At 35.2% G+C, this 14,650-nt stretch overlaps 1 protein-coding gene across 3 annotated transcripts in view; it reads right to left on the minus strand.

The window, feature by feature from the left end:
* Positions 1 to 14,650, minus strand: part of PDE4B (phosphodiesterase 4B) — a 594,424-nt gene that overhangs the window by 361,879 nt on the left and 217,895 nt on the right. The window contains exon 1 of one of the 3 annotated variants that reach the window (XM_030941788.1): positions 11,592 to 11,999. The exons of the other annotated variants lie outside the window; for them this stretch is intronic. Within the exon in view, the coding sequence (XP_030797648.1) occupies positions 11,592 to 11,827 (236 nt within the window). The 5' untranslated portion in view covers positions 11,828 to 11,999. Of the gene's footprint in view, positions 1 to 11,591; positions 12,000 to 14,650 lie in introns of those variants that run through there. 3 annotated transcript variants of the gene reach the window in all.

A 14,650-nucleotide genomic window follows, 5' to 3' on the forward strand; every position in this document is an offset into this window, starting at 1 on the left:
GTTAGATCCCACGAAGGAAAACAACTTCAGAGACATTCTGGCACTTTGAAAAGACCATTAAATGTTTTTTATGTTAACTTAAAAAAGCAGTGGTTCATTGGTATCTATTAATAGTTTCACTAACAGAGAAAGTATCAACTTCAAGAAGGTAAATGGAATTTGAAAAAAAAAAAAGATTATTCTATGGTCAAAATCTGCAATTTGGAATGGTCTCTGTGATGAATGACAGTGATTACATACCATAATACACAAGGATTTATTATTTCTTATTTTATTGTGGTAAGGATAATTAATATGGGCTTTATGATAAAGTCATATCCTACGAAACTAAGTAATATCTAAGTGGTCTAAAAGAATGGATTTAAGATGTACCACATTTGCTCAATGAAAACTGATTTAATTGAACCATGTTATAAAGATCTTTAAGTAGTTTACATTATGATACATATTATATAAATTTTACACAAAATCATAAGCTTTCGATACATTAGTGAACTAAGGACTGCTTATTACCTGCCATTGGCCAGGGATTATACTAACCATCATACACACATTACTTCATTTAATTTTCATAAAGTCCTAATGGAATACAGGTAGAGTTTTTCTAATTTTTCTACTTTTTCTAAGATAGGTTGAATGGTTTGCTCAAAACCAGTGTCTGGAAAAAGGTGCAGTTTGAAACCAAATGCTGTGCTTTTTGCATCATATCATCTGGCATCCTAAAGTCTCTATGTCGTTTTGGTAAATGAGTATGTGAAAGACACTGTTTTATGGGTGAACTCACACCTGGCTGAGCAGGCTGACAGGCAAAGACAACAGCCAGGGTTAACCCCATGAAACTGAAATATGCATATGAATTTCAACAGCAGACTCTCAGGAGGAAGTCTTGGGCAGTTAGGACCCTAGCGAGAAAGACTTAGATCCCATTGTTTATTTGTCCAGTCTTCTCTGACCTCTCTTCTGGCCTGAAGAATCCCGATGGTGAGATAAAGAATTCCTGTATAAACTGCTGAGGGAATTGCAGCAGAAATAAGCCACAGAAGCATGCTCAGATCCTCTACGCTGCAACAAATAGTCTGAGCTTATTAATTTTGTAGAGGACCAGAAAGGATGGAAAGGAGACATTTTGAAATAAAGAAGTTTGATGACACTAGAATTCTTCCAAGGCATTTGTTTACTGAATCCTATATTGTCTTTTAATATGTGGATCCTGAAATGGACAAGTCATCTTCTTATGTTTTGTTTTGTCTTTTTCTTTTACGCTTATTGGTACAAGTGGATGGAATGACTTCAAAGTGGTCCTCTTCCTATCTCTTTCACACAGTGGAAGATGATAAATGGTTTTTTTTTAAAAAAATGTATTGACGAGAACAAAACAAGACAATAAAGTTTCTTACTGGGAATGTAAGCTATTCACACTGGGCCTTCTGATAATTAGTGCATTTTAGTATAATTTAGCTTGGTTCATTAGGATATGATTATTACATGACAGCAAATGAATGATATTTTGTTTCTTAGTATGCTGAATTGTCACACTGTGGATATTATAAATGTATTTCTTTACTAACCCATATGCACTGTGACTCTTTCAAATTGGCACAGTCCATACACAGTGATACTTTTCAAAAAATAAAAAAACTAGTTCCTGCTTTACCAACCAACCCTGACAACAATATGCATGTTTGTGTGTGTTTAGAGATTTAGTCAGATAATTAAACAGTAACATCTACTATACAACTTATAATGCTTGAAGTACTGTTCTAAGTACTTTATTATCTCGAGAAACAGGTAACTCACAGTCTAGGTAGATATTTTTTAATTAAATTAACATTTGAAAATATCTGAACATAAAACTCTTTTCTACATTTTGCCAATTAAATAATTGAGGTCTAGAACAGTTAAATTAGGTCTAGGATTGATCTAAAGTTTCAAGAGAAAATCAAGGTAAAATACTGATACCCAACCTAGCATTCTCAACTCCAGATGAAGTAACACAAAACAAAGATTCACCATAAAAATTAAATTCAAGATAACATCAAAATTATACAATGATAAAACCCAATATACTACATTAAGACATTGTATAGTGTTTCATATTTATAAAATTTTTATAGATTTATTTTTAAAAAATAACATCCCTTCTTGGGGAAGAAAATTTGAATCCTATAGACATCATCTCTTAGAAACCATTTTAAGTAATGAAAATCAATAATTTATCAGCAAGAAAAATCATATATTATAATAGATGCCTTTAACCCTCTACTATATTTTAATAGTTTTCTTTTTTAAACTGGTGCTACAAATGTATTAATAACTTGTCAATATGTTAATGCGCTCATAAGAATTAAAATATTCGCAAAATTTATTGATACATGACTTGTATTAAACAATTTTATTTCACCAAAGAGATAAGGATAGCAAATAAAGACATTAAAATATGTTCAGTATTACTAGTCATAAGGGAAACGCAAATTAAAATCACAGCAAGTTACCACTACTCATCTATTAGAATGACTAAAATTAAAATCAAAAAAGAAATCTGACAGTTCAAAATGCCCTCACAGATACAGAATAATAAGAACTCTCATATATAGCTAGTAAGACTATAAGGTGGGACATCCATGATGGAAAACAGTTTTGCAGTGTTTTATAAAGTAAAGCATATACTTTAGGCCAGGCGCGGTGGCTCATGCCTGTAATCACAGCATTTTGGGAGGCTGAGGCAGGCAGATTGCTTGAGCCCAGGAGGTCTACACCAGCCTGGGCAACATGGTGAAAACCCATCTCTACAAAAAGTACAAAAATGAACCGGGTGTGGTGGCACGCGCCTGTAGCCCCAGCTACTCAGGAGACTGAGGCACGAGACTCATTTGAACCGATGAGGCAGAGGTTGCAGTAAGCCAAGATCATGCCACTGCACTCCAGCCTGGGCAACCGAGCAAGATTCTGTGTCAAAAAACAAAAACAAATAACAACCAAAAAAGCATATTCTTCACCATACAACCCATCAATGCCACTCTAAGATATTTACTCAAGAAAGATTAGAATATATGTTTACCCAGAAAACTATACATGAATGTTTATGTCATCTTTATTCATAATAGCCAAAAGACTGGAAATTCAAATTTCTATCCAGTTGGTGAACAGATAAACAAACTGTAGTACACCCAATACAAAGGAATACCACTTAATAATAAAAGCGAATAAACTACTAATAAATGCAAAAACATGGATGAATTACAATAACAGCATACTGATGACACGGAAACTATTTAAAAATAAATAATAGTTTTCTTTTGATCCCAAAACTACTGCTCTCCATCTAAATGTGCTCTCTTCAACATAAAGAAAACATATATATGCTCTTATACACAGAAAGAGATACAGAGGTAAATAAGAGAAACCACTAACAATTAGTATATCTAGGTAAAGAGTGTTCATTGTACTATTCTTTCAACTTTGAAATTTAAAATTTTCACTACCATTGATGTCTCCCTGACCCACAGTTGCTTTCATCCTCCTCATTTATCCTACCATTCCTGAACATATTAGATGAAGATAATTTTAATGTTATAAATTATCTGGAAATGCCTGTGACTTTATCAAGCACAATTAAACAGATTTCTTTTCTCCCTCTACTCATTTAACTCTTAAACTGGATTTTCAAGTACTTGGAGATTATGAACTTGTGTGAGAATCCTCCAAAATTCTCCAAGCATATAATCATCCATGTTGCTTTGTTCTGACCCAGAACCAGGAAACAGATCATCACCATCCACTTTTTCGAGGAATCCCCAAATGGTTCCTAGATCTAGATCACTGATTTTCCTGAAAATACAGTTTGAAAGAAGCACTCTTTGAAGCCACACTATCCTCCATCCCCTTACTTTCAATCTGCATAGTTTGCAATAAACCTGAGTCGGGAGAGATATAGTTAGGAAGAGGAGGACAAGCCTGGGTCTGTCAAGGGAGCACATCACCGCATAGGCATTCTCTTCAAAAAGGTCTTGAGAAGCAGACATCCTCATTCTCCCTAAGTTCCAGCAAGAAGCCACCTGAGAAGTCAACTTATTTTTCATTTCAACCTACAGTACACAGTGGTATTCAAACATATTTATGTCAAACAAATTACTACCAGTGACAGAGGTCCCCAACCTCCTAGTTCAGGGAAAACAAAATGAGACAGAACCAAGTGAACAGTTTCCCTCTCAGTGATGTCTTTTCTAGAGTACAAGGGTTATTAACTTGTAATTTCCTCACTCTGCAAGTCATAGACTTCTTACTTCCAAGTTCCCTGGGGAAATCCTATTAAAAGCTCAAATTGCTGTAGCTGCTGCTAGAGTTAATATTGTAAATGTTGCACCAGTGGAAAAAATATAGATAATTAAGCATTCTAATGTGCACTATGTAAACATTTTGAAGGCAAAATAACAAATAGATTCCCCCATATAGCACTTCTTCTCAGGCAGTCGGTGAGGGATATGTAGAGATTTCCTGAGCTGATGCACCAACCATGCTACTTGATGCATGAAGAATACCCAAATAAATAATTATACAGTGCTACAGACAAATATTTACTTTACAGCGCTACAGACTAGGTAATATGATTTGTACATGGTGACTTAATTAAATAGGCTACCATGTAAAGCAGTTAGGCTCAAGTGAGATATTATAATTAAATCTGCATCTGCAATATCATAGAATACAATATAGGAAGCAAGTTATAGCAACTCTACTAACAGAAACGGAGCACAGCTATTGAGAGATGAATGGAGAAGGATGCTTGTAGAGTAAGTATCAACAAAACTTCCTTTCCGGTTCCTTCATATCAAGCTAAAGGAAAAGTGCTCAAAGAATAAAGAGCAGGAAACAAACCATATTCATTCTTTATTTTCTTCAACAAGTATATGTTAAATGACTGTCTTTCTTGTATGCTCTCAGGATACTGAAAATAAGACAGAATCGCTGCCCTCATTCAATTTAGCAGCCATGGCAGATGATGAAAGGATAAGACAATATAACACATAAGCATGTCTATAGTGTATTTTCAGGTAATAATAAATACCAAAGAGACAAGGAACTAGAAGGCGAAAGGGTGCTATTTTAGATAGGGAGGTCAGCAAAGGCCTCTCCAGATAGTGATACCTGGAGATAGTAGAATCCTGAATGGACATAAGAGGAAACCATGTTAACATCCAGGTACTTTTCTTCCAGGCAGAAGAAAACCAAGTGCAAAGGCCGGAAGTGGATACGGGCTTTGTTTGCTGAACAACAGAAAGAAGGTTCACAGGGCTGGAGAACAGGAGAGGAGGTTGGAAGCAGCCCGGGGCCAGATAATGTAGGGCCTGAAAACCATGGTAAGCATTTGAGATTTTTTCTAAGAAATCACTTAAATGCTTCTAGCATAATGTTGCAAGTGCATTGGCAGTGATGTTAGAGAAGGAAGCACTATAAACATCCAAGGAGAAAAACTGAGAGATAACAAAACAGAAAGGAATGGAAAGAGAACACAAGTGGGATTTAGCAAAATGGGTTTAGCCTTTAGCAGAAAGGCAGCTGGCAAGCTTGCTGGGCCACCTTCCGGCATGTGTCCTGGGGGTTGTCACCATTACTTTGCAAAGCCCTTTTTACAGTAAGTATTTTAAAAATTCAATATATTGAAGACTTGAGGACACTAAAAGGCCAGGAAAACACTATTTATAGATGTACTGATAAAATGCTTGCTCTGATTAAAGCAACAGACTCGGGCTACGAGGCATAGATTTTTACTGCCATTTGATTCAGATTGTGGACTAGGATAATACCTGCTTTTTTTTTTTTTAACCCACTAGGAGTCTGCACTTAAACCAAAATACAAAGCACCTCTAGTAAATTAGGACTGAGCTAATAAGGTTTTCCTCAGATGCACACATCCTCCTATGCACCTTTGCTGATTGTTTGATGCATATGGGGGTATTGTACCAGCTAGTACTATCCACAGCATCATGGTGTAAATCAAGAGACACCAAGTTCACATGCTTTCCTCCCAGTTTCCAAAAACCATAATTTGTTAAGTCATAAAGCAAGTCATATGCATAGTTTTCAATGTTACGGGATATACAAAATAAGTAGAAGTCATTATCTCTCAAATGCACACTGTCCATTTTCCCTTTACCTTTAAGCTCCTTGTCCTCTAATCCATTCTCCGCCTGACCTGCAAAGTACCTTTCCAAAATAAAAATAATACATGGCAATCCCTTTCTCATAACCTGTCGTGGCTCCCCACTGAGGGTGGATGGGCTAAAGCCCCAAGTCTTGTTCATGATATTGGAAGCCCTAGCAAATGGCTCCAACCTGCTGGCACAGTCTTACTTCCTAGCTTTCACACCTTGCATCCTTAGGCTGAAACCCCAGTGAACTATGTGTACTTTCGCTCATGCTCAGAGTCAAATCCCAATTCAACTGTTCATTTTCTGTGTAAACTTGGACAAATTACTTGTCCTCTCTGACCTTTATTCCTTTTCCTATAAAATGAAAATAATATAATAGTATATAACTCACGAGGTTTTTATGCGCTTAAATGAGTAAATACGTTTAGAACTAATATCCAACACATTATGTAAGTGCTGAATATATTAGAGCTATTATTGTTATTATTATTTAACAGGATTTCCTAATTATTGCTTCCTTGGCCAAAAAATACCTTTCCTGCCCACTTTTCTCCTAGAAAATTCTCATTTATTTGTCACAACCCCACACAAATGTCATCTCTTCTCTAAACTTACCTTAACACATTGACTCACTCTCTAGTGGTAGTTATTTCTTCTGTGCTCTCATGACAAGTTGAACAACACGCTTCAGTAGCATTATTCCCACACCATTGATTAATTATTATTTCATAAGTTTGTCTTCCAGCTACTATAGGAGTTCTTTGAAGACAAGGGGTCTTTCTCATTGTGTGTCTCCTAAGCCCAGATCAGAGCCTGCTGCACAGTAGCCTCTAAACAAATGTTTTGTTCAAACAAATGTTGAATCAATAAATATGTAAAGACAGACATTTTTCAAAAAATTTCCAATATTACCAGGAAAGAATTCAAGGCAATTGATCAATATTACAAGCACAGATCCAGTAGAGTTAGCTAACAAACTAGGACTAAGTTGTGTAATACAGCAAGCACATCTGCAGTTCTGAGAAAGGTCAATCATATGCCATATTCACTGTTTTTTTTTTTCCTATTCTCCACTTAATCCTGTGTTGTCTTGCCAAATATAAGTCCCTTTAGAGTACTAACTATGGCTTTTAAAACCTTTATATTCAAATATTAGATACACAAGTAAAGACTTCACGAACCTTTGTTAAAACGAGAAAAGATTTCCAAGATATAGGTAAAACTAAATGAGAAAAAGGAATACAAGCCTCTTTTCTCCTACTAACTTCTAATTACAAAAATATTGTTTCCTGTGTGCAAGCATGGACAGACAGATAAAGGATAGTGCTCACCAATACAAGAAGAGAGCTCCAGAAAGCAGCAGCAATACAGCGGGGCAGGGGGCGCGGAGCGGGAGTTGGCGGAGGGGGGGGCGGTATTTGGGGGTGTGGTGGGCCCAGGATATATTCAAGACCATTGCAGTAGCTTTCTTCAGAGAGCATCATGTTGCTAATGATAAAAGAGAACTGATGACTGAGGTTGGGACATCAACAAAGAAGGGAAGGTTATAAAAGCTGGACACTGTGTGACAAGTACCAGGCAAGCACAGGCAGGCCATACAGGCCAGATAGGATAACACTGTGCTCCAGAAGTTAGCATCCCTGATGTGGGATTGGGGATAAAGAGTATGTTACCTGAGAACTCTGGCAGTAATTTTCCGATTCAGTAATTCTGAAGGTTCCATTGACACTTTGCAACTTATTACATGTTTCATATGTATATTTTCTCATATCATCTAACAAAGAGTGTGGTATCCACTTTTGGGTCTCAAAATTCAAAGAAAAATTTTGAAATTTGAGATGGTGGTTCAGAGTCAGAATAATGATTAATGGAGTATAAACACCTATAAGAAGCTAAAGCAATTCAAAATACTTTTGATATCTGCAATAGGCAATATTGAAAGGATCATGAATTTGGAGTATACTTATATTCCAAATGAAACTTAAATGAGATAACATATGCAGACATTCTAGTAAAAAACTTAAAATATAGTAGGTGTTGGAATACATGTGGGTTGAATCAGATTTTTTTTCTCTTCTTGCTCACAGCAGTGCTCAATTACATATGTTGAGTGAATGAAACAGAAAACGCTGGCACCAGTTAATAATGATCTTCAAATTCATGCAGGCTCTTATGCATCTTTTTTATTAATAATATCCACTGAGGGGAAAACATATTATACATAATATATAAATAATACAGATAAATCATCACAAATAGTTTTCTAGTACCTGGACTATAAAGTAGTAAGATTGTATACTAAGTGAGGTTTTAGAATTATTTTCTCTGGAGTCTTAAAAGTAGGGCAGATTCCCATATGTTAAAGATGGAGTAATTGTGGTCCTGCCCAAGGGTAAAAGGAAGCAATGAGATAATCATCCAAATTCCTTCCAGATTTAGGATTTTGTAAATACTCTGATTGGTGACAACACATTGAATATCCACATTTCCTCGGATATTTTTAAATAGCCCAGAGTCAGAATTTCATAAATATTTCTTAAATCTTCTGCTGTTAGTCCACAGTTCATAACTTGGATTTTTAAAGCCAGAACTACACATCCATCTGACTGAAATATGAAATCTACAAATAAAAACTGTTTAGTGGGTTTGCATATAAACTGCATCCTCTGCATTGTTTAGCTTCATCATGAAAATTACTTTAATTTCAACGCTGGAATCAAAACAATCCAATCTTCTTAAAAGAAGCCTACTGTCTACTGTAAAGTAATAACATGTTTTTAGAGACTTCTAAGTGCATATCTTGGAATTTCTAACTTAAGTGCATGGTTTGGAAAATACCAATCGTTGATCGTGAAAGGCTGGTTACATTTCACTATGACAGAGGCAAAAGTAAAGTACTTATGCTCTTATTTCCTCATGTAACCATTTCATTTAATGTAAAAAAAGCACATGAAATTTCTTGGAAATTCAAGAAAGAAAAGTTTATTATACTCACAATTCTTAGAGACAGGAGGTATGGCAGCCCATACAGAGCCACGCATATTCATTGGAAAGACATTAGGGTGCTCAAGAGACAAAAAAGTGAAGCAAGGGGAAAGCATGAATCTTTCGGCCAGAGCCTTTATTGGGGTTCCCCTGGGAAAGGCAAAATTTTTAAGATTTGAAAAGTCATGAAAATATGTAAGATATATGTCTATTTTCCAGAAAGAGATTTTTCGTCGCATGTTGTATGAAAATAAATTTGAAAAATGTTAAGCATATATTCAGATAAAACAATAGAAATAAATATAAATAAAGACTTAGTCATGAGCTGAAAACAAACTGTGAAACAGTTTTACTAAGAAACATCAGAAGGGGAATGTGTGAGTTGAAAGTAAAAAAGGTGAAAATGAATCATAGTCATAACTAAAGTTATTTTACAAGTTTAATGATTAATGAATTATTTTAACCTATATTATAGAGCATTATATCAAAGTCCTATGTTTTCTTTTTTGGCAATTGTAAAATTTTGTTTTAACTCAACTAAAAGAATATCATCTTATTAGCATAGGTAACTTCAGATACCATTTAATTGTTCCTTTTGCAACTTGCTGCAAGAAAATTTGTATAATGCATGAGTAAAACTAGCTCTTTAATCATTTTTAAATTGGGGTTTTTGGAAAAGTAAAAAACTCCAGTATTTATAGCTCTATGTTCTTAGCACATCAAAAATCTATTATAAGAAAAAGAAAGGTCACACTATTGTGTTCAGAACCAAAACTCTACATTAAGAAAAATATTACGGAGGGTTTAAGAAGACATACCATTATCTAAAAATTAGCTATCTAAAATTAAATATCCTTTTGGTTAAAATAGTGACTTAATATTAACTCAAGTAAGAAAAGATGTACATCTATTATGTATTTTCTATATATATTATTTTCATAACTAATTAAGCATATGTTTATATACCTTCCCTATTCAGTTATACTACTTAGCAAACTATAAGAAAATACATACATGTTGGGGTGGGATAAAGCACAAAAGAGAGGACTTCTTCAAGTCAGTACATCCTTATACATAAACCTTCCCTTTCTACAAATGTTACCATCATTGGTAGGCTTTGAAAGACTAACCACGTGTATTTTGCAAATAAGAGATTACAATCAAACAACATGATTTAATACATCAAGAAGATGACCAAAGAAATTCTGCAATAAAGCCATTATATGGACAGTCCATTGTCATAAAGCAAGAACAAGCACAACATATATTCCAGGCAAAGTATGTGTTGGCTAAACATGTGGTATCTATCAAAGGCAAGCTATATCTTTCTAGGCATAACTTTAATTTGCCAATGCATTATACAGTAGATTAAGCAGACAAGCATTTTAGATAAGTAGAAAATACTTCAAGTGAGTATTAATTTTTAAAAATCAGATCTCCTCAATTTATAATGTTGATTGGCAATCCAGCATGTAGTCACAAAATCACTGTGTTAGAATTGCCTTTAAGATGTACACGCTCCCTTTATTGCTATGGTCCCTGCTAGAAAAAACTAATGTACAGCTACTTAATTTTTAAAGGTACGTTAATCTGAAAGAAAATATATCCTCCAAAGAAATCTTAAGTGGCCTGGCTCTTACAGTAAAAGTGATTTAATTTCCTTGTGTTTTATCCTTACATTTCATCATTATACTGTTTAAGGACGTTACCCTACTATATTTACATACCTTGTAAACATATGTATTAAAGGTGGCAGGCTCAGAGCAAGTTCTACAGAGGGTTCTTGAATTTATTTGCTGGTTATTCCAAAAACATCTATAAATTTTAAGTTCTATTTTTTTTTAAGAGGCTCTTAAAGATAACAACATTTTGGAATCATATATTAAAGTAACTAATCATGCAATTTCAGAAGTGAGGACTTAGTTTTCCCTTTCCTTGAGTAATGTAAAGATAAGTCAATAAATCAAAAACTCACTGGTTTATATGCTATAAACATGGTGGTACAACAAATTAAGTTAGACTTTATACATTATCTTAAAAATAAGTTAGACCTAAGATTAAAACACTTATTCATGTCCCAAAATTATTTTTTTAAATCACTACCAATCACAGAACAAAAAAGTCACCTACCACCTCAACAGATACGAAGCAAGAAACTGACTTTAAAAATTCATTTATTACTCGACTTACCTAGAATTAGCTATGTATTCTGATAAGCAGTAATTTTAAAGACTCTGCAGTTAAAAGCATATTTTATCTGGAAATAGCTAGTAGCACAATGACAATTTAGCACACAATGCATTTATGTATTCTTCAGCTAACCTGGTCTCCATTCATTTCACACTTGTGGTATGTATTAGGAACAAAACTCAAATGTTCCATTTTCTACACTGCTAATCACTGGTGCTAATGCAAGAATCTGAAAAGCACTGTAGATACCTCCAAGTCTCATCTTACCATGTATGAGCCACAGTGAAGCGACGACGCTGCCGAATGCTTTTATTCACCAGCAACTTTCTGAAAAAGCATGGTGAGTTCCTTGGTGAACTGCGTGGAGAAATTTTAGGAGATGTAGGTCTGTTTCCTGGTAATCTCGGAAGCTCAAGTTCTAAATGCATTTGCTCCTTGAAAGTCTTTATGCAAACCTCAGGTTCAGAAGCAGTAAGTTCCTTTGAAGAATCTTTTGCTGTCATGTCTTGTAAGGAGTGCTAGCTTTCACCATCCAAAACAAAAATCTCAAACATAGCAGAGACACTGCTGCAGGTTAGAAAACTGGTAAGTCTGCAAACTATTTCCAGTTTAATTTACGAAGCTGTGACTCCAATGTATGAGCGTCTTAGAGCAAGAGCAGCATACTCGAAGAATAGCAAGTCAGGCTGTCACAAGGAGCTTTATCAGGCTGGCTTTGCCTCTGAAAATGCGCCAAAGTGCTTCCAATGTCAGTAGCCTCCTTGTGGATGAGGTTTGTCTGCAAGCTACACACTGACACTCACTGAATTCATTCAGCTGAATATAACAACTCATGAAATATTCATAAGGGCTTTTGATAAATCCTTTACATGTATTTTTTTAAAAAAATATCTTATCAAACAAGCTGCATTCACTAATGGATAGTAAGCAAAACCTAGTCACTTGTTTTGTTTGCACAAAGAGCAGACCCAGAATCCGTCCAGCATGTGTAATGTTTAAAGTCTTCATTCAGAATTATCTTGCTCTGTAATGCACACAACAGTAACTCCACCTACCAAATGCTATTGGCCCAGGATTATTTAAACAATTGCACTCTATTTCCCCCTTAACAACACCCTTCATCGCTTTAGATTTCCACAAAATTTGTGAGGCTAACTGTCTTCATCACAGTAAAAACTGATTAAATCCGGGATTGTCAAAAAAAGCTAGCTAAAATAGCCTTCTGAATTCCATTTCTGAATGAAAGAGCTGATTTGCTGAAGTTTTTTTTTTTCCCTCCCTTCTCCAGAAGATCCAAAACAGCATCAATATAAAAAATGTCAGTGAACAGGAAAACATTGGATTTGGTTCATTCCCCCAAGGAATTTAATGTCCAATCTTTATTACAATAAACATTACCCCCATTCTTCTGTTTAAGCTCATTGTTCATGGGTTGCCAACAGCAGCCACTCTATGTGAGATGCACAGCCACTTTGACAGCAAAGCTCACAAAACTGGAATGAAGGTAACAACCAGGAAAAATGAACACTCTCAGTTAAAGCGCAGAGTCCAACGTCAAGCACTATGCTTGTGTTTGTGTATGTGAAGGGAGGTGTACAAGATATCATATGCTTGTGTGTGGGCATATACATTTGAGAGTGTGTGTGCTCTTTGTTCACAAAGAATGCAAGTGAGACTTATGGGCAGGGGAGTCCAAAAAATGCCTCAAGTCCAAAAGTAGATCACTGTAACCTGACATCTAGATATATATTGGAATACAGCTTCTATACTTTAAAAGGCACTGGGGAAGTAGAAAGGAAATAGTGGTGCTTGAAGTTTCTTGATGTTATGAAAAGTCTATACCGGCAATGATTGTCACAAGGGCCAGCTTGATCTCTAATAAGTTTGACAAAGCAGAACTAGGGCCAGCAAGAGTGACAGAAAAGACATGATTCCCGGTGAGACTTCAGTGAAAAAGGGAGACATTGAATTCTCCCACTACGATGTGAAGTCTTCTACCCTTATAAAATCATCTGGGCTGAGCGCAGTGGCTCATGCCTGTAATCCCAACAGTTTGGGAGGCCACGGCAGGCTGATCAGTTGAGGCCAGGAGTTTGAGATTAGGCTGGCCAACATGGTGAAACCCTGTCTCTCCTAAAAAAAAATACAAAAACTAGCCGGGTGCGATGGCACACACCTGTAATCTTAGTTACTCAGGAGGATGAGGCACAAGAATCACTTGAACCAAGCAGGCAGAGGTTGCAGTGAGCCAAGATCATGCCACTGCACTCCAGCCTTGGTGACAGAGTGAGTCTTTGTCTCAAAAAAAAAAAAAAAAAAAAAAAAAAAAAAAAAAAAAAAAAAAAACAAAAAAAAAAACATTAATCTGTGTCAGATATTCTGGCTAAAATGTGCTAAATATCTAAAGGGCTAAATAAGAGCAGACTAACCCCTACGTGTAGGAGCAAGTAAGACCCATGCCAGCCCTTGGGAAAGTGGTTCAAACACAATAGGAAGGGTTTAAAGTACTAGTTTACAGGTACTCCTCTGGAAAGCACAACAACATTTCAATAATTAACTAAAATATATTATGAACAAAAACACAGTCATGGAATTTTAGACTTGCACTGAATCCTAGTAATCACCTTGTTCAGCTCCTCATTCCAATGACAAGGTAACAGAGCTAGAGAATTTAAGCAACTTGCCTAAAGTCATCTTAGCTGCTGATACTAGAGCTAAAACTAAAACCCAAGTTTTTAAATTCCCAATGGAATGATCTTTAACTCAATTACAAAATTGTAATTTTCTTCAAGTTGGCGATAATGCATTTTTTAATATCTAAAGATATTTTAACTGCCCTATTTGAGAAGACAAACTATTAGTAATGTCACAGGAGAAAATATGGCTATAAGCTACCTAATATTTGCTGAATTATGAAAACAAAGCTGGGACTTTCCTCCAGCAATAATATGATTTAAAACTGGGACATGAAAATATGTGATTTTTCCATTATTCATAGTGATGTATTAGCAAAAAGTAAAATAGCAATTTGAAGTTACAAAAAGATACTTCTCAGATTTACTTTTCAAAACTGCCAAAACATAGTAAGAGTTTTAGGAATTTCTTTCTAAAAATATTACAACAAATTTCACAACCTAGATATAGCCGTATGTGAACTGAGTTTATTTAGATAAAGAAATGTTGACATAAACTTACCTAAAGCAGTAGAATAGTGCAATTATAATTACTTTTCATTTCTTATTGCCAAATTATGTGCCATTGTGTGGCATTCCACATTACTTTTTTCACTTTACCTATTATGACAGCCAAGTTCCCAAATAAAGAAA

The sequence above is a fragment of the Rhinopithecus roxellana genome, chromosome 12, assembly GCF_007565055.1.
Source record: "Rhinopithecus roxellana isolate Shanxi Qingling chromosome 12, ASM756505v1, whole genome shotgun sequence".
Taxonomy (NCBI): domain Eukaryota; kingdom Metazoa; phylum Chordata; class Mammalia; order Primates; family Cercopithecidae; genus Rhinopithecus; species Rhinopithecus roxellana.